Source organism: Pogona vitticeps, chromosome 2, assembly GCF_051106095.1.
Source record: "Pogona vitticeps strain Pit_001003342236 chromosome 2, PviZW2.1, whole genome shotgun sequence".
In the NCBI taxonomy this organism is placed as follows: Eukaryota; Metazoa; Chordata; class Lepidosauria; order Squamata; family Agamidae; genus Pogona; species Pogona vitticeps.
In genome coordinates this window covers 177,409,280-177,432,656 of record NC_135784.1, presented here as the reverse complement: position 1 = coordinate 177,432,656, position 23,377 = coordinate 177,409,280, and the positions used below count along the sequence as shown (strand labels likewise).

General features: G+C 44.1%; 2 protein-coding genes across 4 annotated transcripts in view; one reads left to right on the top strand and one right to left on the bottom strand.

Annotated features, from left to right (window-relative positions):
• Positions 1-20,747, top strand: part of FGD1 (FYVE, RhoGEF and PH domain containing 1) — a 75,409-nt gene extending 54,662 nt beyond the window's left edge. For 2 of the 3 annotated variants that reach the window (XM_020792958.3, XM_072991388.2), the window contains exons 14-18: positions 796-885; positions 2,751-2,876; positions 4,502-4,660; positions 8,490-8,633; positions 9,170-12,563. In XM_020792958.3, coding sequence (XP_020648617.2) covers positions 796-885; positions 2,751-2,876; positions 4,502-4,660; positions 8,490-8,633; positions 9,170-9,421 — 771 coding nt within the window. In that variant the 3' untranslated portion in view covers positions 9,422-12,563. Of the gene's footprint in view, positions 1-795; positions 886-2,750; positions 2,877-4,501; positions 4,661-8,489; positions 8,634-9,169; positions 12,564-20,580 lie in introns of those variants that run through there. The other variant, XM_072991389.2, reaches the window with a different exon arrangement.
• On the bottom strand, positions 13,360-22,983 carry TSR2 (TSR2 ribosome maturation factor). The gene is made up of 5 exons (XM_020792960.3): positions 22,764-22,983; positions 20,067-20,157; positions 18,384-18,475; positions 15,407-15,574; positions 13,360-14,249 (listed from the first exon to the last, which is right to left on the bottom strand). The coding sequence occupies exons 1-5, from the start codon at positions 22,842-22,844 to the stop codon at positions 14,136-14,138; spliced, it is 546 nt and encodes a 181-aa protein (XP_020648619.1). The 5' UTR covers positions 22,845-22,983; the 3' UTR covers positions 13,360-14,135.
• Between the last annotated feature and the right edge of the window lie 394 nt (positions 22,984-23,377).

The window sequence follows — 23,377 nt, the reverse complement described above, 5'->3', positions numbered from 1 at the left end:
CCCTTTTCTGCTTGCTTTGGGAGAGGGGGGAGTGAGAAGAAGAGAGGCTTCTTTTTCTTAGCAGTGGAGAAGATGGGACGTCTCTGCCATGTTTGCAAGGCTGGCTTTCAAAAACTGGCTGGGGGAAAAAGTGGTAGGTTTTATAAGGCAAGTCATACCAATTCAGTCAGGAATAATGTGCTGTGGAATAGCCTTGGGCACTTCCAGATGGAGGGCTCCTATTAGAAGCTAATATGTAGCCGTTCTGCCTCTTCTTCCTTGGAATGATTTTTAAAGTTTATTTTTGGTTTAAAGAAAAGGGACAGTCAGCGCAGTGGGAAAACCTGGGAGGGTTGTGAATGGAAGATGGTGATGTCTAGACTCTGCCGACACACACACTAGCAAAATAAAAGCTTTGCCTGGTGCCGAGTCACTGTCCTGACAATGTGGGTTGTGACACCTGTAGTCCATGTTGAAGCAGGCACTCCCGTATTGGTGTACAGTTGGAGGAGCGTTTGCATCATTGCCTCCATTCCCGTAAGACAGGGAGAAAGTGAGGCTGAGAGCAGGGCTAAGTGAGAGATGAGGGTGAAAAAAGGGAAGAATTATTGTCTCCTCCATCTAGAATTATTGCCTCCTCCTCCTCCTGCTAGTTGCCAAAGAGAAACTGGAATGAGATAAATGTGTGTTTTGGTACAAGGGTTCTCTAAGCTTGGCAATCTCTTGCTTGCCCCACTGAAGGATTCTGCTGCTTCCTTTTTGCTTCGGTGCTCCGTTTATATGTAACCACAAATACCCTGTTGTTTAAACCATCAGGCGATACAGGCAACCATCCAGAAGCATGAGCAGACTTTAGAGATGTTCAAGCAGCTGCTCAGCGAAGATGAAACACCACCCAATTCCCCAGTGAGTTCCCCCCCTTCAATCTTTTTCTTTCTTCTCGACCCTGTTCTCTGTTTGAAAGTAGGGGAGGACTGACTCTTTGGTCAGATGAGGAAAACGGCAGCCGCAGGGTTTTAAATTTTTGTCCAGACGTAGCCTTGTTCAGGCTTATTTCTAAGTCTGTGTCTCCCTCTGAAATTAAAAGAAAAATCATCTCCAGCATCGGAATTCTGCAATCTGTAGTTCTGCAACCAATTATGCAGGTTGGCATGATTTCTCCAATGTTGCATACAGTGCTCTGCTTTACAGAGAGGGGCAAATACTGGACAGGGAACTAAAGGATTCCTTCTCCTTTCCTGCCAAGCTGTTTTGCAATCTTACTCACTTATTCGTCTGGTTTGGAAGATGCACAAGGCATTGCTTGCACATTTGTAAGTGTCACTCTGCTGTAATGCAGGCTAGAACCTTGCAAATTTTAGAATGTGCCTATTTCCTGAAAATGTGGACTGAATTATGAGCCAGTGTTACATTCTGAAGCTTCTGGGGGCTCTCCTGACTGCCTTGTGAGATTATATGGAGCACAGGCGTCAAACTCAAGGCCCGTGGGCCAAATCCGGCTCACTGGGCCATTTCATGTGGCCCTCGCGGTGTTGCCTGATACTATGCAGCATACAATTTAGGCAGGCGCCTTACTCGGTCACTCATAGTGCTCCGTAAAGACGCTGGGAATCTGCCCAGCAGGACTTCTAATCCCAGCATTCCAAACAGCAACGAGTCGAAAAGTGCAGCTGCTTGGGCAGCGTACAGCACCTTGGGGAATGTAGTCCTCGCTATTGCCCACTCCCGTTCTTACGGCTCCCAGTGAGGTGATGGTGTATGTTTCTGTCAGACAGTAGCAGGGGCCATCTCTGCCTCCTCTCCCGCATCAGCTTATGAAAGCAAGTGAGGAGCCAGGTGATAACGAGGGCTGAGGGAAAGGTGGGAGACTTCCGTGAATAATTAACAAAACAAACAAAAACATGGGTGGGGCTGTGGAGCGGGCGTCAACGGTTATTAAAACTCACTTTTCAATAAATTGTACAATAGTTGTATATCTGCTTGCCATTATTTCTAGATTTTGATCATAAAAAAGGTAAAGGTTCCCCTTGACAATTTTTGTCCAGTCGTGTTCGACTCTAGGGGGCGGTGCTCATCCCCGTTTCCAAGCCATAGAGCCAGCGTTTTGTCCGAAGACAATCTTGCATGGTCACATGGCCAGTGCGACTTAGACACGGAACGCTGTTACCTTCCCACCGAGGTGGTCCCTATTTATCTACTTGCATTTGCATGCTTTCGAACCACTAGGTTGGCGGGAGCTGGGACAAGCGACGGGAGCTCACTCCGTTGCGTGGATTCGATCTTACAACTGCTTGGTCTTCTGACCCTGCAGCACAGGCTTCTGCGGTTTAGCCCACAGCGCCACCACGTCCCTATAGACTTTGATCATAGGCTTTTACTATTACTGATTTTAGTAATAAGCTAGTTATTGCTTATTACTAAAACCAGTAATAATCGAATGAGGAGGATTATATTTAATATGACAAAGAGTAGATACATTTATATAGTCTTACAGATACCACCTGCCCTTTGAGGGCAATCATAATGCCGATGCAGCCCAAGATGAAATTGAATTTGATACCTCTGAATTAGAGTATCCAGTGTTTTCCTGAAAGTTGAGGTTTCAACTGGTTAGAAGGAGAAATGGTTTCTTCTGGATGCACCGTTTGGAGTGTGCATTATCTGTCAGACTACTGATTGGTCATCAATCATTCAGTTGATCGATTGGATTGATTTATCTTGTTGCTCTCCAGCATTCCTAACATCTTTCACCTTGCTGTCCTACCCTGCAGGGGTGTGAACTGGGCCGGCGGGCGCCCACGCCGATCCGGGAAAAAGAAGTCACCTTGTGTATGCAGTGCAAGGAATCCTTTAATGCCCTCACCAAGCGGAGACACCATTGCCGGGCTTGTGGCCACGTAAGAGTTTGCGGCAGTGAGAGAGACTGTGTGTTTTGCATTTCATGTGGCCGCACAAGCAGACACATGCTCTTTGTTTTCATTTTAACGGCCTCCTTGGAGAGAGGGCTGGGTACACAGTGCTATGCATGAATAAGCCAATGTCGTCTGCGTGTTAACTCTTGTTCAGAGCTGCTTTTTGGCCTGTAGGTTTTTTGAAAGCTGACTGCCTCCAGGGAATTTTTCCTCCCTGACTAATCTGTGTTGTCTGCCATGAAATCTTGGTATGTTTGGAGAGGGTTGCAAAGGATGGTCTAGGAATCTAGGCTGAGGAGCAGATCTCTTCAGATGCTCAGGGTCTCTGTGGCTCCTTCCATCCTCAGCAAGCATGGTCTGTGGTCAGTCAGATGGGTCTTGAAAAAGAGGAGCAAGTTTTAAAAGTGTTGAACAAAGGCTCATCTCAACCTACTGTATGACACATACACACCAGCATTGTAACGTGCCTATTGGGGCTCATACCTATGGCAGGCAGGGCTAGCTCAAGACATTTGGGTATCTGAGATGGATTAGCAAACGAGAGCATCCCGTCCTCCCGATGAATGTGCAGAGTATGCAAGATTCCTTGACTTAGTTTGCTGCCATAAGTAGAAAATCCACCAAGCATTTTTTACTTAGGAGTCAGAAGACAGCGATAAGAATTAAAACACCAAAGAGTTTGCTGCCTTTTCATGATTTTCCAAATCAGCTGCCTCTGCCTGTCTTATGGTAGGGCTGGTGCTACTCAAGTGCCTGGCCACAAGGCCTCTAGGCTGGAGTGAGCAACTTGCAGATGTTTGTGGGCCTCATCATTCTGTAACAACCTTGTGGGCCTGCCTTTGCTGCTTCAGCCCTCCCAATGCCTCACATTATCCTAAAAAAAGAAAGAAAGAAAAAAAGCAATCTTCCAAAGGAGATGCAATTATCTATTCCTCTAGGATGTTGTTGCTGAGTCACTCCAAGTAAGCAGGCAGAGGAAGGGAGGAAAGGAAAGGAAGCAGTAGGTTCTGTCTGCTTTATACCAGCAGCCTTCCCCAATCTAGCACTACTCATATTTGTAGGCCTGCGTCTCCTGTAATTCCACATTTGGTGTAAACAATGGTCCTGGATGATGGGCATTGTAGTCTAGTATGTCTGGAGGGCACCAGAATAGGGAAGGCTGCCTCCTTCCACCCACCCACCCTGGGGATTGTGACAGTGAGCCCAAATAGAGAAACAAGCGAAGAGTCCAGGGTGAGAAGAAGCTGACAAGAAGAGATGAGCCTGCTAGGAGGAGAGGAGCTCAAAGCCCCCTGTAAACCTGGAGTCAGCGCTGAAACGCAGCCATTTATGCTTTTGGTGTTGAAGTTTTTCTGGGTAGTTCTGTGGCAGATGTAGGTATGGCTTTTGGACTACAACTCCCAGTTCAGCAGTTGATTGATACTAGGAGCCGTACTCCAACCCAATAAAGGATTCTATACAGTCTAAATCCTCCTCTCTGGGGATCTTCCCTTTACCAGTGTCAGTTTTCAGTGCAGACAGACAAACTCCCCTACTACAGTGGTTCTAAATGAGCTTGTCGGTCCCAGGCGGCGTGCCATGGCAAAGATTGTCTCGCCCTCTAATTTCAGGTCGTCTGTGGAAAATGTTCGGAGTTCCGGGCCCGCCTGGTCTACGACAACAACCGCCCCAACCGTGTCTGTACTGACTGCTACACAATGCTGCAGGGCTCCCCTGCTAGTCCCATCCCACACCCCAATACACCTCAGCGCCGGAGATCCATTCTGGAGGTAAGATATGCCCTCCTAGCTCTATGAGGCCCTTCTGGCCGTGAAGCACCTCCTTCTTTGGAAACCAGCTCTTTCATTGGTTGGTTTCCCAATAAATTCCTCCTTCCTTTGTCTTGTAAAGGCATTGGCCAAGACTTTCTGCTCCCATGGTCCTTTCCGTATTTCCTCAGTGCTCACCTTGCCATGAGGTTTCTCTTTAGGATGCTGCACCTGGGAATGGTTGCCTTGTTAGCTGATGAAAGAGAAAGCACATATATCTAGTGGTTGTGTTTCCACGATCACAATGCTGGGGTAGTGGAAGAATAGAAAAGCCCCACCTTATGAAAAGAAGTTTTGTATTTTATCTTCCTAGTAATTTTAGAAGTGTCATTTGGTGTATTCACTCAATTTTTGGAAATTATTTCTAAGTTTCTAGTCCTCCTGGATACTGATAGACTGGGGTCGGCTGTGGAATATATGCTGGTTCTGTTACTTGAGATGCTCCTAACTCAAGATGTTCTGGAAAATTTTTGTCTACACAAAAATTCTGTGTTGACGTTGCTGATTATACATGTATTATTTGGGGTATAAATATTTTATCTGAAGAATCTGCTAAAGATATTAATATCTGGGAGACGTTGCATGGTCAAACTGCATGCTACTTTAAAGATAGAGCCTGCAGCTCAAGAGTGCTTTTTATGAGCAGTCGCTCACAGCCTTGGATGACCCTGGTGTTCTTGGACTGCAATTCCCAGAAGCCTTCACCACCAGCTTTGCTGGCTGAGATTTCTGGGAATTGCGGTCCAAGAATACCAGGGTCACCCAAGGCTAGGAACTGCTGCTCTAGAATATACAAGTAAGACTTTGATTTAGATTGGAAGCAGCATGAAGAAAAGAGGTTTTAAAATCCATTCATCCAGATTTTATCTGGAAGGTTGCTGCACAAGGAGGGTTTTTTTTTAAAGTAAAAAATACACAAAGCAAAAAAAAAAACCTCACCGTAGTTGGTGCTGATTTCTAGATAAAATCAGATTTAGGGGGAAAAAATTAAGCCTTCCTCCATCTGTGTGTGCCAGTCCAAATCTGGTTTGGGGTTGTAAAGGAGGAAAAAAAATCTGCACCTGCATGCCAAATTTTTGATGCCACATGTACTTTGACCCTAAAGTGGGGAGGGGTGTTCCCTGCATTGCCTTTCCTCCCTTGCCCCTTCTTTTTCCTGCACACCTACCTGCCCACCCGTATCCTTTCCATGGCACTTTTTGCATAACTTTTCCAATTAAGACAAGATCTCTTAAGCTTGCCTTCATAGCATTATTTTAAATGTACTTTTACTGTGTGTGCGGGTTCGACTTTAGGCTCCTCTTTCGGTCCAAAGAAATCAGTAGATTTTTGTTGCTTCAAAACAGGGGAAAGATTTATTGGTGCATTTAACAATAAACAAGTGTCTGTGACATGATTGTGAGCCTTTTCTCCTTCTGCCAACGCGTCTAGAAGGGGTCTCCAATCTTCAAACAGGAACGGGTTGCCATAACTATTATTCCATGGTCCTGTTAAATCAGCAGGGACCCAATCTCTCATGGTCTGCCCTGTAGCGCCTTCCAGCAAGGGCAGGGTCTCGTCATCCCTATCGCCATTCCACAGGGTTCATCCCTCGGGGTCTCGATCCTACCAGAGTCGTCCCTGTAGCTCTTCTTCCTCAGCTCTCTTATTCTCCATTCTAGCCTCTCTCTCCTTTCTCTCTCTACTCTTTCCTTCTCATTCCTTACTCATTCCCAGCCTGCCGGCAACTGACTTTCTTTCCTTTTTATCTCCCCTGTCCTTGCCTCAAACTCCACTCTCTTTTTCCTCTCTTTTCCTGCCTTTTCCTCCTGGACCTCTCTCATTGTCACACCCTGCAAGTTCTCAGTCAACTCCTCTATTTCTGTCCCTTGCTGAGCTTCTGCCACAGGTCCTGGCCCTGGCTGGGCACTCTCCTCCTTATTCTTGTTGTGGGGGAGGGATGGCTCTCCAGTGAGTGGGGCATCCCTCTCACTTTCTGTCTCACATACTGTTTCTATAAAATGAACTTTGTGGCAAATGAGTCAGCTGTTGGTTAACTTACTGGAGCAGATCAAAATCACACCGCAGCTGGCAGCAGAGTGCTGTACTTGACAAGCCTTTGATTTGCTGGAACAAAGGAGCAGTTTTGTTCTTACTAGCTTAAAAAGTGATAAAAATACTTTGCACAGACACATCTATAGTTACCTATACGTACATATGTTCGGTTTTTATCCTAGTTCCTCTGAACAGCTCATGTTTCCTTCCCGTTTTTTAATGCTTACCACAGTCCCGTGAATGGGGTTGATGCCGGAAGAGATTGTAATTATCCTAAGTTCATGAAGTGACCTTGGTGGCTAATCAAAGATTTGAATCATGGTCTTTCACGTCCTTGCCTGACACTCTTAAGCTAGGAATTAGGAACCTCTGGCCCATGAGGCAGCTTCCCCTGGCCAGGCCTATTCTAGTGCATCAGAATAGGGTTATTCCCACTGGTTAGTTTCCAGAGAAAACAACCTGGATCTCTGGTATTCACCCAATGCCATGTTCTTCCTGACTAGGAAGATGCTGGGTGGGGGGCAAAGCTCAGAAACAACCTCATGGCATTTGGGGGGCTTGACCCTGCCTCATGACGTCAGCTTGCCCACAGAGCGATTGAAAGCATTTTACCTACGTCACTTTGGTTCCCAATTTTTGCCATGGTTACAACACTACACTAGTTTTATATAATCCTCTACACAGCAGAGACGAACATGCCACTCCAGATGTTTTTGGCCCTCAGCTCCTTTCAGCCATCGTTGTTGCCTGATGAATTGCATGCTAAGGGGCCAGAAATGCCCTTTTCTGATGTACATATTATCATAATTCTTCTTTCTGAAGATAGGCCAATAGGAAAGCAAATGTGCTTGGAAATCTGAACAGTACAGCGTCTCTCCATTTTTATCTGGAGATGCTGCAGGTGTATCAGATGTGAGCTGGATCTTCCTGTGTTGTTGGGCTTTAACTCCCAAAAGCTCTTGTCTTTATGGCCAATGGCATTGTGGGAGTTACAGGCCAAAACCCTTGGAGGTCCCAAAAGGTTCTCCATTCATGATATACACATCCTCTACCCACACCCTCACTATACAGGAGCCACCAGACTATTAGTGGGCCAAATATACATATTTATTTAGAAACTCTACCCCACATTTTCTTTTTCTCCAGAGAACCCATGGCCAACTCCCTTTTAACCTCTCCACCAAGGGGTTTGTCTGTGAAGTTGGTTTGTCTGTTCTGCCTGTACTTCATTAGGCATCTTTCAGTCTCGAAAGACTATGGTAACGTGCTCTGTATGGAGGACTTGAAACAGCGTCTAGTGTGGCTGAGGAGGCCAATTTGAGAGTGACAATCCCTTCCACACTCTACAGCTGAGTAAGAATGGGACTTTGGGTAATCCCAGTTCTACTCTGACACCATTACTTATATTGTTTATTAGTCACATAAATATCCTGCCTTTCCTCCACTGATCTCAAGGGTGACATGCTTGTGGCCTTTCCACTTCTCTGTTTTATCCTGGAAATATCTTCCCTGTTTTATCCTGGAAATATCTCTGTGAGGTAGTCAGGCAGAGAGAGAGAGAGAGAGAGAGAGACCATGGCCATTTCGTAGGTTTCATGGCTTGAAAGAGGTGAATCCCTATGTCCCAAGTCCTAGTGCTGCCCCCTAATCACTACCCCATGCTAATTCTCCCTTAATGACCTGTGTAGACAGAAGTTATTCTCAATAGCCAGGAGAATGTCTCATAACCCTTTCTCTGTCTTTGGCCCTTCTGCAGAAACAGGCTTCTGTGGTAGCAGAGAACAGTGTGATCTGCAGTTTCTTGCACTACATGGAAAAAGGAGGGAAGGCTTGGCACAAAGGCTGGTTTGTCATCCCGGAAAACGAACCCCTGGTACTGTACATCTATGGAGCTCCTCAGGTATGGCAACCTTCCGCCTTCGCCTTGCTTCAGGAGGCCTCCTGTCCCCATTGGTTACTCTTGAAGGTGCGGGGGGGGGAGGCAACTTGAGTAATTTAGGAAGGAATTAAAGGAAACTTATAGGGAGCGGGGAGAGGGCCTGCCCAACAGAACAGAAGGGCTGAGGCTTGGCTGTTGTCCTTCAGTAAGCAGCAGATTTAACAGTGCTTAAAATGGCTACAGGAAGTATATGATTTTTAAGAGATCCTCCCTCTCTGTGACCTGAGAAGTAAGGGGAGGGCAGGGCTGCTGGCTCACTCTGTGCAAGCTGAGTTGTACTTTTTAACCCACCATGTTCCCCCTGTGTCCATCAATGAACAAACCAAAAGGCTCATCTAATAGGACTGCTGATTAGGATGCCTTGCAAAGCTCTTTCTTTTTGGCCACTATCGGGAAGAGCGAATGGTCCCGGTGAGGCAGGCAATGGATGTAGAAGAGTCACTTTTTAAAAGGAGCTTTTCGTGCCCTTTGATCTTGAGTGGTCTGTTGCCCCACAGGATGTGAAGGCCCAGCGCTCAATGCCTCTGATTGGCTTTGAGGTCAACCTACCGGAGCCCGGTGAGCGCGTGGATCGTCGCCATGCCTTCCGGATCAGCCAAAGCCACCTGTGCTGGTATTTTAGCCCCGAGACCGAGGAGCTACGGCAACGGTGGATGGAGGTGCTGAGCCGGGCTGGCCGTGGAGAAGAAGCCAAGGGACCACCTTCCATCCAGGAGGCTGACGAAGATACAGAGGCAGAAAGAACCTAGATGTGATGCCTGGGGGTTAAGGAATAATTGCTTCTGCCCACCTTGGGACACTTGGTCCTAATTCTCCGACCAGTATACTTGAAACATTTTTCATCTTGTTTTTTTTCTCTCTCTCTCTCTCTTTGGCACTTTCCCATCCGCCTTTTCTTTTCTCAGCATCAGGATGGCCCACCTCCTGCCTCTGTGATGACAGAGACTTGTCCTCAACGTTCTCTGCTGTTCCTGGTAGCAGAGATGCTCCGCATGCCCTGAGGTTTGCTCTAGGCCAGTTCCTAGTCCCAGCTGTAGCATGTGGGCACCCAACACTTCCCTCTCCTCTCTTGCTTCCTCCTCCCTTTCAATTGTACACAGGGAGACGCTGATCCAAGAAGGTGGATTTCTTCCTTCCAACACCCCTGCCCTATGGTTTACATTTGGACCAAGATCTGTTCTTCCAGGCTCCACTGCTTCATTTAGCACTTAACGAAAATGTCTTTACAGCAGTGACTTTGTAAGATGGTTGTGGGGGAGCAAATGGGCATGGAACCCGCTCGCGTCAGCAGAGGGCTGTGCGTTTCCTCCCAAGCGTGAATCTGCCTCCTATGTTATTCTTCTCTTCATCTTTGTGAAATTTAAGTGGAATGTTGTCTGTCATTTCTTCATGCCGTCAGCCACTTCTCAGATAGAAGAAGGCTGAGCTCAGCGCCCTTTCTTCCGTTAGGACCTGAAATGTCTTGCCTCCAGGAAGAGAATCAGCATTAACATCATGCAGACTGGGAGACAACGGGCAGTTTTGGAGAAGAAAAGGATAGGCAAGGTCGCCTTACAGAAAAACCCAGTCTTCTACCAAAAATGTGGACCATATTCCTGAATTCCCACATTCCAATGAACGCTCTTCCTTCCTCTGCCTTTTTTTATTTGTTGGATTTCAAGGGCACAATCTACCGAAGATTTCTGTTTATGTATTCCCTAAAGTGACGGGACTTGCACAACCCTGCAGACAGTAGTCATATAAAGCCCACTCTTCTAGTCTGTGGCTGGGTTTAAAAAAAAAGAATTGGGAAATTATGCTCTTAGGTGTGCTTTCAAACTGTAAGAATGCAGCAAAATGGTGTAATGATTAAGGAAAGGAAAACTGTAGAATCAGCTGTCTGAATGATGAATGGATCAGCTGAAGGAAGCCTGGGAAATGCCATCTTCAGGTCCTTTTTTATGTGGAACAGGAAACAGAGCCATAGCAAGAGGGTAAAAAGTTCTAAATGGAAGAGCCTGTCCTAGTCTTGCCTCCTGCTACGAAAGGGGGATGTGTGCTTGACTCCCTTTGCTTTTAAGTCCCATTCACTTCAATATGAATGTAAGCCTTGCCTTGGTACACCACAGCAAAGTCTATTCATTAAGGGAGAGGTGCTTAAACTGTGGCCCATCTGATGTTTTCTGCTCAAGTGGCCCCTGAAAAAGCTGCAAATAGTCCAAGCATGTTCTTGACTCCCCAGCCCACCCCTTTTATCACAGCATTCAATGCTGTAATTGCCAGGATCAGGTGATGGAACAGGCTGACTTGAGAAAGTGATTTATAACCCTAGTGGGGGCTCCTCAGTTCCTCCTGTTGTTGTTTTTTTTCACTTAAAGGGGTCCTGCTCAGAGGTTTCAGTTACAACCCATGAGTTCTGTAATATGGTGCTGGGTTTGAAGGTGCTAAAGAAAGGTGTTACTAAAATGGGCTTTGTATATGCATATGCCTATATTTGTAATTAACTGGTCTTGCAAAATTCCCTGCAATTTTCATTTGGTCTCCAGGTGGGACATGTACGTATGAGAATCTCTGTAGCAGTGTGGGACAAATTATTTTGGGGATTTCACTTGCAGGGTATGAAAACAATAGCCATTCTCCTCTTCTTTTTCCTTAACATCTGATGTAGCATCCTTACTACATCGCACAAAGTCAGGGCTGGGGAACCTCAGGCTGTTGGGCCGAACACGCTCCTTCCGGAGCCCACCGTGGTGCTGTAGGATGGCTGAGAATGGTGCTTACCCCCTTGTTATGATATGATTGGCAGTTTCTAGCCTTTTATATGGAGTTTCTCTTTTCTGAGATGCTTGGCATGCTTTTCCTAATACAGTCATGCCCCGCTAGACGATTACCCCGCTCTACGACGAATCTGCTTTATGCTGACATTTTTGTGATCGCTTTTGCGATTGCAAAACGATGTTTTAAATGGGGTTTTTTTGCTGTGCAATGATCGGTTCCTTGCTTCGGGAATCGCGTATGGAGGATCTTCGCTGGACGAGCAGGTATTCAGCCCATTGGAATGCATTGAACGGTTTTCAATGCATTTCAATGGGTTTTTTAATTTCGTTTGACGATGTTTTCACTCTACAGCGATTTCGCTGGAACGAATTAACATCGTCAAGCAAGGCACCACTGTACTATTAAGCTAAATTATGCTAATATTTTTGGATACCATTCCTCTGCTTTGGGCCCTGCCACTTTATAGAACTGAGTTCTTGAAAACTTCTTTGAAACTAAATTTGATCATTAGGGCAATGAGGTTCTCTCCCTTGCAATTGTAGCTGCAGTTTTTTACAGTGACCACACAAACCAGAGTTTGGCCCTCTTCAGGTGTTAATGCTTCTAGTTTCCCCAGTACACTTTAGAAGGCAGTGCCAATCTTTGCTTCTTCACATAATGACAGAACCCAAAGATCCATGCTCATGTCTAGAACCTATGTGAGAATGAGAAACCTTTTCAGATTTCTCACTCATCAGATAACTAAAGCAACAACAGCAGAGGAGGACTGGTATTCTAAGTGTATTGAAGAAATGGGGAAATTTTCATGTTTTGTTTTTTAGATTATTTCAGGGCATACCTTTTGGGTTTTTGTTTTTGTATATTGGCCTTTTAGTTTAATATGAAAGGAACCATCTCTTTTGAATCATTTTAATTCAGGTTTCTCCATTCATTATTTTTGGTAGTCCAAAAGCAATAAAGAACCCTTAAAAACTTAAAAACCCAGAAAAGCAGGAGCAAGCTAGGCAATGGAGAATCAATCCAAAACCCCTAAAGAACATTTAAACTACTCTAAAAATGAAGAGGCAAGACAACAATCAGTCTACTCCAAAAGTAGGCAACAGTGCATGAGAAATTAAAAGAAATTCATCAAAATATACACCTTTAACAGAATAAACTAAGTAAATAATTTTAAAAAATCAGTCTAACAGGTAAAGCACCCCAAGAGGAAAAATAGCAAAATAAAAACCAGACACAGCCTCTGTGCAAAAACAACACGCACAAAAAAACCGAGCAATAGAGGAAAAACTCACAAAAAACAGTAAATGCCCCCAAACTACTATAATGTGGGAAGAATTCTGCCCCCCCCCATTGATTCCTTTTCTTCTGAGCCCGGTATACAAAACAAGATGAAGACCCCAGCAGGAGCTACATAGATTCCCATAAGACTGAAACCTGAAAGCACAATTTAATTATAGCAAACACAGTGGCTTCATAGCTAGCTGTACAAGCCTTTTCTGTAGCAGGCTGCTTGTGGAGGAGATGGCCCCAATGGGTTATACCAAAATAAGTGGTCATCATTACAAAGGAAAAATGAAACCCAATGCATGACCGTATATTCTTTTCTCAAGACAGTTATTTCCTCTTGAAAAAATGCACTTGAAAAACCTGTGCTTCTTGAGTTTTATATTGATTCTTACTGGACCATCTTAGAGGATCTCAAAGCTAGTTATATTAATGTTCTTCCATCCCCTTTTCACTGGTACTGTTTCAATTTACAAGTGTGCATATGTATGGGAAGTCAGGATCCCTCGTTTTCTGTAAGTTTCCTGATGGTGTTGCTGGTACCAATTGCATTTCTTTGCCCTCCCTGTCCCCTCTGGTGTAGTGCTAGTGCATGTAACTTTTATATTAAAAAAAAAAGACTCAGTATTAAGGGATATACAAAATCTTACCAAAATAATATTTTATTGTTATTCATGTACAGTGGCTGGCCACTACAAAGGTTAGGGAAGGGGCATTTCTATGGATAGAAGTGACCTATTTCCACAACCGAGATCCATGTATTGTCCATTTTACTTTCTAGTTCCATTGTTGTATTTGTTTTCCAGTGTCCATTATTTTTTAAATACAGGATTTTGTGTTTTTTTTGTTCTGTTATACTCATGTCTTTCTTTTGAATAAGGATGAAAACATAATTGTCCCCCTCCTGGGGTAGGACAGAGAAGAGGGTAAAGCTAGCTTTTTTTTTGTCCAAAAAAAGTCAGCCTGTTTCTTGAAGGGGCCGAGAAAAGGTCATGACCCTCTTGAAGATACTGCTTCAGACCAGACAGCAGATGAGCAGGGCCTGGAGGAAGGACTTCCACTGAGATACACCCTGCAGCGCTGCTCGCAGCAACTGTATTCAAACCCTACAAAGATAGCTGAAGGAGAAAATGGTCTCCACTTGACAAAGAAGAAACTGCTTTACACCCTTCGACCTGGATCCTGCCCACTGAAGAAGAGTTTCTGCTCCGTTAGAAGCAAAAATGCCAGGAGCAGAAAGTGCACAATAAGGGATAGTGGGTCCATGGGGTGGGTATGCCCACTATGCAGAGACCAAAAAAACACTGCCAGCAAAGCGGCTTCTTTTCACACTTCACAAAGAAATATCCAGGCGTGCAGTTCCACTTCCCTACAGCAGTCCAAGCAGAACGCCTGCAGACCTAAGAGTTTTGCCTTTATACTTCATTTCTTTTTCTTCCTTACTAAGGTCCAACCATCTTCTGCATCGGCATCTGTGGAAGGAGGAGGGCTGGGCTGGGGTCCATTTATACTCTGAGAGGTATTACAATCCATAGCCTGGTTGGGAAAGAAGTGAGGAAACGTTAGGGACTGGCTTAGTTCTTAAAGGAAGGATGGCAGATCTGGGGGCCATTTTTTGTCTCCCCTGAACAGCCTCACGCTCCTTTCATAAGTAGCAAACTGGTGGAAATTTAAAAACAACAACAACAATATGCACTGTTTGCTTGAAATGTATTTTAGAGCCCAAAATGCAATAAGCAGTTTAAAATAAGGTTTCTGCTTCCTTTAAATGCCTTGGGTCTTCTTCCAGCAGTGCATCTCGCTACCAAAATTGGGTTGTGTGGTTTTTTGGGATGCTAATCCAGGGGGACTGCATGGAGCCTGTAGAGCACAAAATTCACACCCTCATCTTAATGACTGACCCATACAATTTCAGCTCATGTCTTTGTAAAGTTTTTGTCTTTCTAAATTTAGTGCCTTTGTCTTTGTAAATTAAAAGGGGTAAAATCCGAGGAGACAGAAGTTCTATGACTTTCCACAAAATTTTAGTTTAAAGAACTACTGGATTAAGAACCAGTTTGTAATCACTTGACAAGTTGACCAGGAATACAGGCAAAAGATTTCTGTCCTTGGGAGCTGTTCTGCCCCATGAAGTCTACAGTGGTGCCTCGCTTTACGATTGTCCCGTTTAACGAAGAAACTGCATTACGACGAACTTTTTGCGATCGCAAAACAATGTTTCCTAGGGGGGAATTTCGCTTTGCGATGATCAGTTCCCTGCTTCGGGAACCTATTCTTTGCAAAACGACGATTTTCCAACAGCTGATCGCCGTTTTCAAAATGGCCACTGGGTAAACAAAATGGCCCCCCGCTGTTTTCTGGGATGGATTCCTCGCTGCACAGGCAGCGAAAATGGCCAGTGTTTACAGCCCCTTGGAACGCATTAAACAGGTTTTAATGCGTTTCAATGGTTTTTTTCTTTTCGCATTACGACGTTTTTCTACAGCGATTTCGCTAGAATGAATTAACGTCGTAATGCGAGGCACCACTTTAGGTTGTCCTTTCATGGTGTTCAGCTATATTGCTCTTCTTATCCCTACCTATCCCATTGAGAACCAGTACTTAGCAAAGTCTGCAAATTAGGGAAGCCAGCTGGCACACAGACTGACGAGTAAGCCCAGCTATAACTTTTTAAAGATCAATCTGTGCAGTACCTCTTCCTCAGGCTCCTCTTCACTACTGCTTGCTTCAGCTGGCTGGGATTTTGCTGCTGCCATCCTAGCTTCTTGCTTCTTCTGAGCCAGGCGTACAATGGTTTCATGCACTGCTGCTTCATCTCCTCGCTGGCACTGGTTGAAGAACAGGCACAGTTGCTGGCTTACCTGCCAGAAGGGAAGAAGGGCAAATCCTTTTCAGCAACAAGCACAAGAACTTTTCCCTGGCCAAACCCCTCTGGTATTAAAACCACATATTGATTCCATCCCACTAGACTACAGAGAGACCCTAGGATGGAGAACCAAGGCCAGGCCCGCTTGGCCTTCCAAGTATCTCTGGGTGTTCACTGCTGAAGACAGTAGTCAGAATGGTATTAATAAATGGTATTAATAAAATATTATAAATCAACATAGCCAGAGTTAGGAGAAGGAGAAGAATGCCTTTATATCATTAGTAGGCCATATCTGGGAAGAGCCAAAATTACCAGCTGCCAAACTTGCTCTGTCAAAGTAATTCATCAATGCTGACTGGACTGAACCTGGGCTAGCAACAAAACTTGGGAAAGTTATGATGTATGAAGCACAGCTTCCAGTCTCATTCTTCAGTATGGCCCCATTGGCTAGGGGTGTGTGTGTGCGTGTATGCGGTGTAAACTAATGCAAAAAAAAAGAAAAAGAAAAAGAAAAGAGGGACACTTCCGAGCACTGACCAACAATCTGGTAGCGATGAGCTGATCTGGGCCAAAATATGTTGCTCTAAGGGTAAGTCACCCAAGTTTCTGACATACATGCCTTCTAATGATGATATAAAGGCCACTATGTCTGGGACCAGAAAGGAAAACTAACAGCCGTCCGGATATTGTTGGGCTGCACTTTCTATCAGCACTAGCCAGCCTTGAGTGATAGTGGGAGGTGCGACCCAAAATAGCAGAAAACCATGTACTTCCTACTCTTAGTGCATGGATATCTTTATGCTGGGAAGGGGGGCTGCCTGGGAAGACAGGGCTCTCATCAAGGCAAGCTGCTGGGTTGGTTATGATTGTCATTAGAGGTGGACAGCTTGTTGCACTTACTCTTTAATAACAATTCTTTCAAAAAGAAAGACTCATACAGCCAAAATGATGTCACTAGCTGCTACTTGATGTTCATACAAAAAGTGTATTAGGGAAGGCATTACAACACATTTTCCCAACAGTACAGAATCAGGAATTACAGAGTCCTGCCCTAATGCCATCCTGTCATCAGGTGAAAATGAAGTAAAGGGCTTTCTTAGTCTTCCACAAAGCATATCTGTTAAAATAACTGCATAAAGCTGTCAGTGTTCCTTATAACTATATTTGAATTAAGGATGTAATTTGAACTAGTCAGCCATAAGTATGACATGTAAAAAAAACTACTGTACTGAATACTATTTATTATAGTTTTATCACATGCTTGTTTTAAGAGGTTTGGAACCAGTGAGTCCTGTTCTTCCTCCTTTCTTATTTTATCTTTGCACCAATCTTGTGAAGAAAATGATGCTGAGAAAGTCTAACCGATTCAAGGTAATAAACTAAGTTCTGGAAGTAAACAGAGATTTGAACGTGGCTACCCTGGTTTTGTGTTCTAGCCATTATATTACACTGAATACAACTGATCCTAGTTAAAAAAATCAATATACCCTATTAGGCCAGAAATTCTTGCCCTGAGACAAGTCACAAGGACCCTTTCTCTTTTGGTTGCAACTAATCTCTACAGTGAAAAGCCAAGAAGCCACATTTAGAAGCACTGCACTCTCTTGACCTGCTATGCAATCAGATCTGACTTTTGATCTGCAGCATCTCACATGGAAGAACATTGCCTGACAGTGGTGAACTGTAATCAAGTTATGGAGAAAAGTGAAAATTGGTCATAATATATAACCAGCCCAAGCTGGATTTCACCAAAGAGGAAGAATGGGACACAAGTGGACATGTGACCAGAAAAGAACCTCTTTCATTAAAAAGCAGAAGAATTTATCCAAGCCTCAAAGAGCTCAACATATAAAGAATCTAAATTCAATCCTCTAGTACAGTCTTAATCAAGAATTAGTTTGCTATGACTACACTGCAGGTTCCAGATTCTGGCTTCTACTACTGCTCTGAATGAGTTCACTGAATCCCTGAGAATTCCAGGTTCAGCTGCTTCTTCAACTTTAAAAAAAAGTGATTTCTTCTGCTCATAGGTACACACTTCTAACGTACTGTTTATTCAGTCTGCAGCAAACTTTAAAGGACTCATCTGTATTATGTTTTGGTTTTGCCTTGCATGAGGCTAAGATCCCTATTCCAGATTTTCCTTGTGAGAAAATGGTCAGTGATGTCACTGGATTGTAATTCTCATTATTCCTCACCACTGACTAAGCTGGTTAGAGCTCTTATGAGAGCTGTCCAACATCTGGAGAGCCCCATATTCCCCAACCTTCTCTTAGACCACACAGACAAAGTTCAGTCTGCTTCAGGCTGTGGGAAGGCAAGCTTCTAAAACAAAAATGCTCCCCCCAAACAAAAGCATTTCCCAGATGTACAAAACTAGGAAGAGAAGGTTCTAGTGTAGCGTTCTCCCAAATTATGTTCATTTTAATTATGCACAATGGGTTGGAGGATTTTGTACTGGAAAGCATGCAGTCATCACAGAAGCCCACAAATGAAATTGAGAGTGGTACATTCTCATTGTCTGTTTGGGAGAAATGAAACAACAAAGTGATATACTGTAGATACCAACTTAACAGGTTCTTGCTTAAGAAAAAAGTGAATTCTAAGACAGTGGAAATACCAGCCATTAGCAAAGAAAGATCTTGCTCCATCATGCTTTCCAGGCTGACATAGCCTGGAAAGTGACTAGTATCATTTCTACATCAAACAGGATGTGCTCCCATGTGTCTCTGCAAATCTGGTATTTGAGGGAAGAAAAAAAAAGGCAGGATTTATGCTCTCTTTCACAATCTAGCATGAGGTACCTGAGCCAAGCTTCCATCTTCTACTACTGTGTCAAATTCATTGTTCATTAACTCAGCAAGAAAATCCTCTATTTCCTCAGGTTCCAGGTCAGCTGCAGAGAAAGTGAACAGTTAAATATTCTAAATTAAAAGAAGCAGCTATCAAAGATGAACAATGGTCCAAATGTCCCCATCAGTGCCAAAAGGTGGGTGGGGAGCCTTCAGTGTCCCAAATGTCTCTACCTACTGCATCCATCACTTCCACTCAGCAGAGCTGGCAATAAAGGACTTTAGGAATTTAGTCCAATCTGTTGGGCCAGTAATTCCCTGCCTCTACTATTAAAGGAAGGGATCTAGGTTTTCAAACTATGCCATGCTCCACTGCAAGTTACTGAACCACAACTCGCATCTGCTGAGATTTAGACTACAAGTTCCAAGTCTGAGCCTCTCTGCTGTTACCATTAAACCCCATTCTTTTTCCAGACCATAATACATATGACAACAGTAGAGGTGTGTGCTTTGTATTCATATCCAGCGGATATGAATACGAGGCATGGCAGCGTAGCTGCCACTGTGGTCCACTCTTGCCCACCAGAAGCAGCCCAATACACTTACCGGGCTCCACATGGTGAATATGTCTGTCAACATCATAGTTGCACTAATCGTGGATGTAGATCAACTGGCGCTTCCCTACCTCTCCACGCAGCTGACCATTCAGCAGCTAAGCAAGGAGACTCATCTTCCCACCTCGCTGCTGCCCTCGCTGCTGCTGGGAGAGGCGGGGAAGAGCGAGCAGAAATATGTCCACAATTGGCACAACTACGATGTTGCCAGATGCATGTATTGTACAGAGCCTGATAAGTAGAACAAGCTGGTTCTGGGGGGCAGGAATGGATGTGCTGCCATGCTTCTTATTTGTATCTCCTGATACAAATACTAAGTGCACATCTCTAGACAAGAGTCCTTGATGGCACTGCCTCTAATTACTGTAAATAATGCATACTCCAGTGGTTCCACTGAGCAATGCTTTTGATTTGCATGCTTTTAGCTTCCACACTGGTAACAAATATAGGTAACAGTGCTCCTTCCTACTGGTATGGCATTTCTTTTGTCTTTGTTATCTTTTATACTGTTCCATTTTTCTGGACCCAGCAAGATTCACAATGACACGGATGATGTACAATTAATATTTTATTGGAAGCCGCCCAGAGTGGTCGACCAGACCAGATGGGCGGGATATAAATCAAATAAATAAATAAATAAATAATATAACACTGAATGAACAGGTTGTTATACAAGACACCATACCATTCTGAACACAGAAATCACATCTGATTTTGGCTGCTGAGCAGCAGCAGGTCTGGCTAGAATGTAGATGGAAGATGCTCTGGCCCAGTTGTCTAGCAATCACTATTTGGTCCTTGTCGAAGTCAATTAGAACTTTTCACTTGCCCATATTTCCTGCTTCCAAAACATTAAATTCAAGAACTTATGGTTCGCTTGCTGACTAATATATCCCACCCCTTGACAGGTGCCATTGTAATGATATAATCAATGCTATTCACTTCATCTTTCAGTGGTTTTAATGTTGTGGGTGATCAGTGTAGATCATTCAATTGTCATTTTGAATACTTGGACAAAAAAAAAGCCTTCACAAGTCTACAATTTGTCTTATTAAGACATGTGCTTGTTTTGGTATCTCACCGTTGCTTTGGAAGTACTGCTCCACGGCCCCCACCATCCATTCAGCTTTCTCTTGACTGTATGCCCCTCCAAATCCATTTTCAACTGCGATCTGCATCAGAAGAAGACAAGGCCCCATTCATACAAAATACCCAGGGAATTTCATAGCAAATAAGGAAGCTACTAGGAATGAAGTTGCCTACTGTGAGAGCAGGAAACACTTCAAGAGTGACACAGCTAATATGACAATACTTCACTCACCTTAAAACACAACATTTTTGGTCAGGGTTGAGCTCCAAAAACATACTGTAACTCTTATTCAGGTTTTCTCCTTGATTGCACTATAATTAGTGAACTGCTACTTCCTTTTGTAATGTTGCCTGTGTTATGGCTTAACGGGTGCCTAATGGTTGGCAACCACAACACAACCAACACACTACCCACCTTTCACAATCCTTGAAATATTTTCATTATGTTTGTAAATAAGACAAGAAATCTACTTAAGCACAAACACCTATCTTTTCTGTCTTTACAGGCTCCCTAAAGCCAAAGGGAAGAGACGTGACTGACAGCTCACAGATGTAGCTTTAGTTTGAGTGTGTACTTTTGTATCACCATTAACAAAGCTGACTTCATGTGGCAAGTGAGGAACTCTCTGCTGCAAGCAAGTACAGTATTTAATTAAAAATACTTACTCCACAAGCTTGCTCGCTCTTTTTTTTTAATAACAGCAGTATGGATGGTAATGTGTGGTCCTCTCTGTGTTGCTAGGGCTAACAGGAGCTGCAGTCCTGCAACATTTAGAGAGTTATTGATTTTTCATCCTTGTTTGCAGCAGAATCCTAAGCACACTTATTCATAAATCCCATTATAATCATTAGGTTTCATTACACTATCATCACAGGATACATTCATTTTTGCATATTTCCCTTGTTTGCATCACACATGCATAGCTGTATGATGGACACATACTAGAGATGGGGCCTTCATATTTGAAGGCACAGGTGGCCAGCCTGATTACCTCCCAGCCCAAGACCCACCAGAGCATTCACCACACTATGCACGACAGGCATGGCAGTAGCTCGGCTGCCGCAGCCACACCTCCCTACTGGCTCAGCCACTCTGGCAAGGGGGCAGGAGGATGAGTCTCACTGTTCAGCTGCAGAGTGGCTGGTCGAGCAGGAAGGCAGGACTGCAGCAGCTGCGCTACTGCTGCGATTGGGGCGCAGAAGATAATGTCAGCCACGCACCTCGTACATCATGTAGCAAATGCTCCTGTGGGTGGGAGGTTACCCTGGCTGTATAACTAGGTACTCCTGTACCATGTTTAACCCCTTTGCTGACAGGTACAGAGTTCTGAATTCTGAAAATTGTACTAAAGAGAAGATACACTGGTTTGTGCACATTCAAATATGGACCAACCTATGGTGTCAAAATGGGGGAAAGGCATGTTTCCTAAGTGCATTACTGAATAATGGCAATAATAGAAGGATTTTCCTCACCCTAAGTAAGAATGCTTTAATTTTTTTTATGTTAATGCTTGATTGTACAATTTATTTATATTTTCTTATTTTTATTTTCTGTTCTATTAAATTATATTTTATGTTGTTTGTGTCTTGTAAATATATACTGTATATGCACAGTTCTTCATAATCATGCTGGAGGCATTCAAGAGAACATTGGACAATCGTCTGTCAGATCTGCTTTGATTCGGATTTCTGCCTTGAGCAGGGGGGTTGGACCTGATGGCTTTAGAGGACCCTTCCAACTGAATTATTCTATGATTCTACAGCTGCAGAGTTGGAATTGATCCTATGAATCATCTCCAGTCTCCAACAAATTTCTAGGCTCAGAATGCACTTGGAGGCTCTGTTCTCTTTAATTTTTCATTTTTCACATGTGGATTTTGTAAGTCTAATAGAAGACATAGACGGTCCAACATGCCTGAATCTGCCAATCTCTGATAAAGGCAAAATATGGGCTTCAAACATTCATTACAAGAGATACATTTCTCTCACACCAGGCTGCATATGAAACGAGATGCATTTGTACATTTTTGTGGTCAGAAAGCAAGTGCTCGACTGCCAAACTGAAGAAATTCAATGCATATTTTGCAAAATGCAATTTCCAGCGCCAAGGAACTCCCTTCCTTCTATGCAGATGCACCTGGGAGTAAATCTCAAAATGTAGTTGCACATATAAGCATCAGTTGACTCAGGCATCCTCTGATGGATACAGTCAACTAGGTTCAAGCCTCCTGCATAACAGCAGACAACAAAATACATCCCACACCCCCAGAATACCCGGTAAAGGAGAGCTTGGGCCGTAATAAAATTGGTTTCTGGGTTCCACAAGAATCTTAAGTCTCCAGCCGTCTAAAATTTACGGCTATGCTCTATTATGCTCTGCTACCACTTTGCAGAAAGACATCATCCGACTAAACAGTCCCAAAGACTGTCACAACGACTTTCATCCCTCCCCTCAGCCCCGCGCCACAGTTCGAGGACCAAGGCAATGCCTAAGGAAGGGTGAGGGTGGTGCCAGGCGTCCTTCCCGACACCTGGGTTTACTTCAATGAAGGAACTCTTCTACTAGGTTGCCTCTCCACTCTTCCTCCGCCCCGGTCGAAATGGGCTTTGCAGTTGCCCCTCTTCTGCTGCTGCCCTACCTCCTTCCCGCCATTTCTTTTTGTTTGTCCCGGCGGCCAAGGAGCCCTACCTGCAAAACAGGCCAGCTGCCCAGCACCGCTTCCACTCCTTGGCTAAAGAGGCCACGTGCCCCGTCCTTCGGCGTCGCCATGACGAGCCGCGATCAGCCAGCACGTCGATCGCAGAGCTATGGATGAACGGCCAGGAGAGGAAATGGGAGGCAGACGAAACGAAGCGCACGCCGAGTCAACGATGGCCGTTCTTCCCTCTTCGCGAAACAGGAGCCTTAGGGAGCACCCTCATTTCATCAGATGCATGACATGCTACCTGAATGTACACAGGATTGGGTGGAACAAGATCGAAGCAGAATAGAAATACAAAAGGTCCAATCCTGAGTGATAGCATCGATTACAGATCTCCTGGCTTAAAACAAACACCTAATTTAAAAACAAAGACTTCTGTGCTTTCCCGTTCTTCAGATTTTTTTAGCCATCTACCCTAATTAAGACTTCTGCAGAACTTGGAAGCTTGTGAATTTATAGATGACCCAAATAAAATAATTGCTTACTTGTTCATTTCGATTCTTGTTTTATTCCTATGGATCAACATATGGCCCATTAAAAAAAATGTTGATGCTTATCTTACCATTAACAAACAATAATTAGAAACAACAAGAAGATTTTA

Excerpts from the sequence above, each read along its gene's own strand:
- TSR2 (XM_020792960.3), bottom strand. The coding sequence starts at position 22,844 with ATGGCGACGCCGAAGGACGGGGCACGTGGCCTCTTTAGCCAAGGAGTG. Across the intron at positions 20,158-22,763 it reads GCAGCTGGCCTGTTTTGCAG|ATCGCAGTTGAAAATGGATT; the intron begins GTAGGGCTCCTT and ends CTTCTGATGCAG. Across the intron at positions 14,250-15,406 it reads AAGAGGAGCCTGAGGAAGAG|GCTATGGATTGTAATACCTC; the intron begins GTACTGCACAGA and ends TTTCCCAACCAG.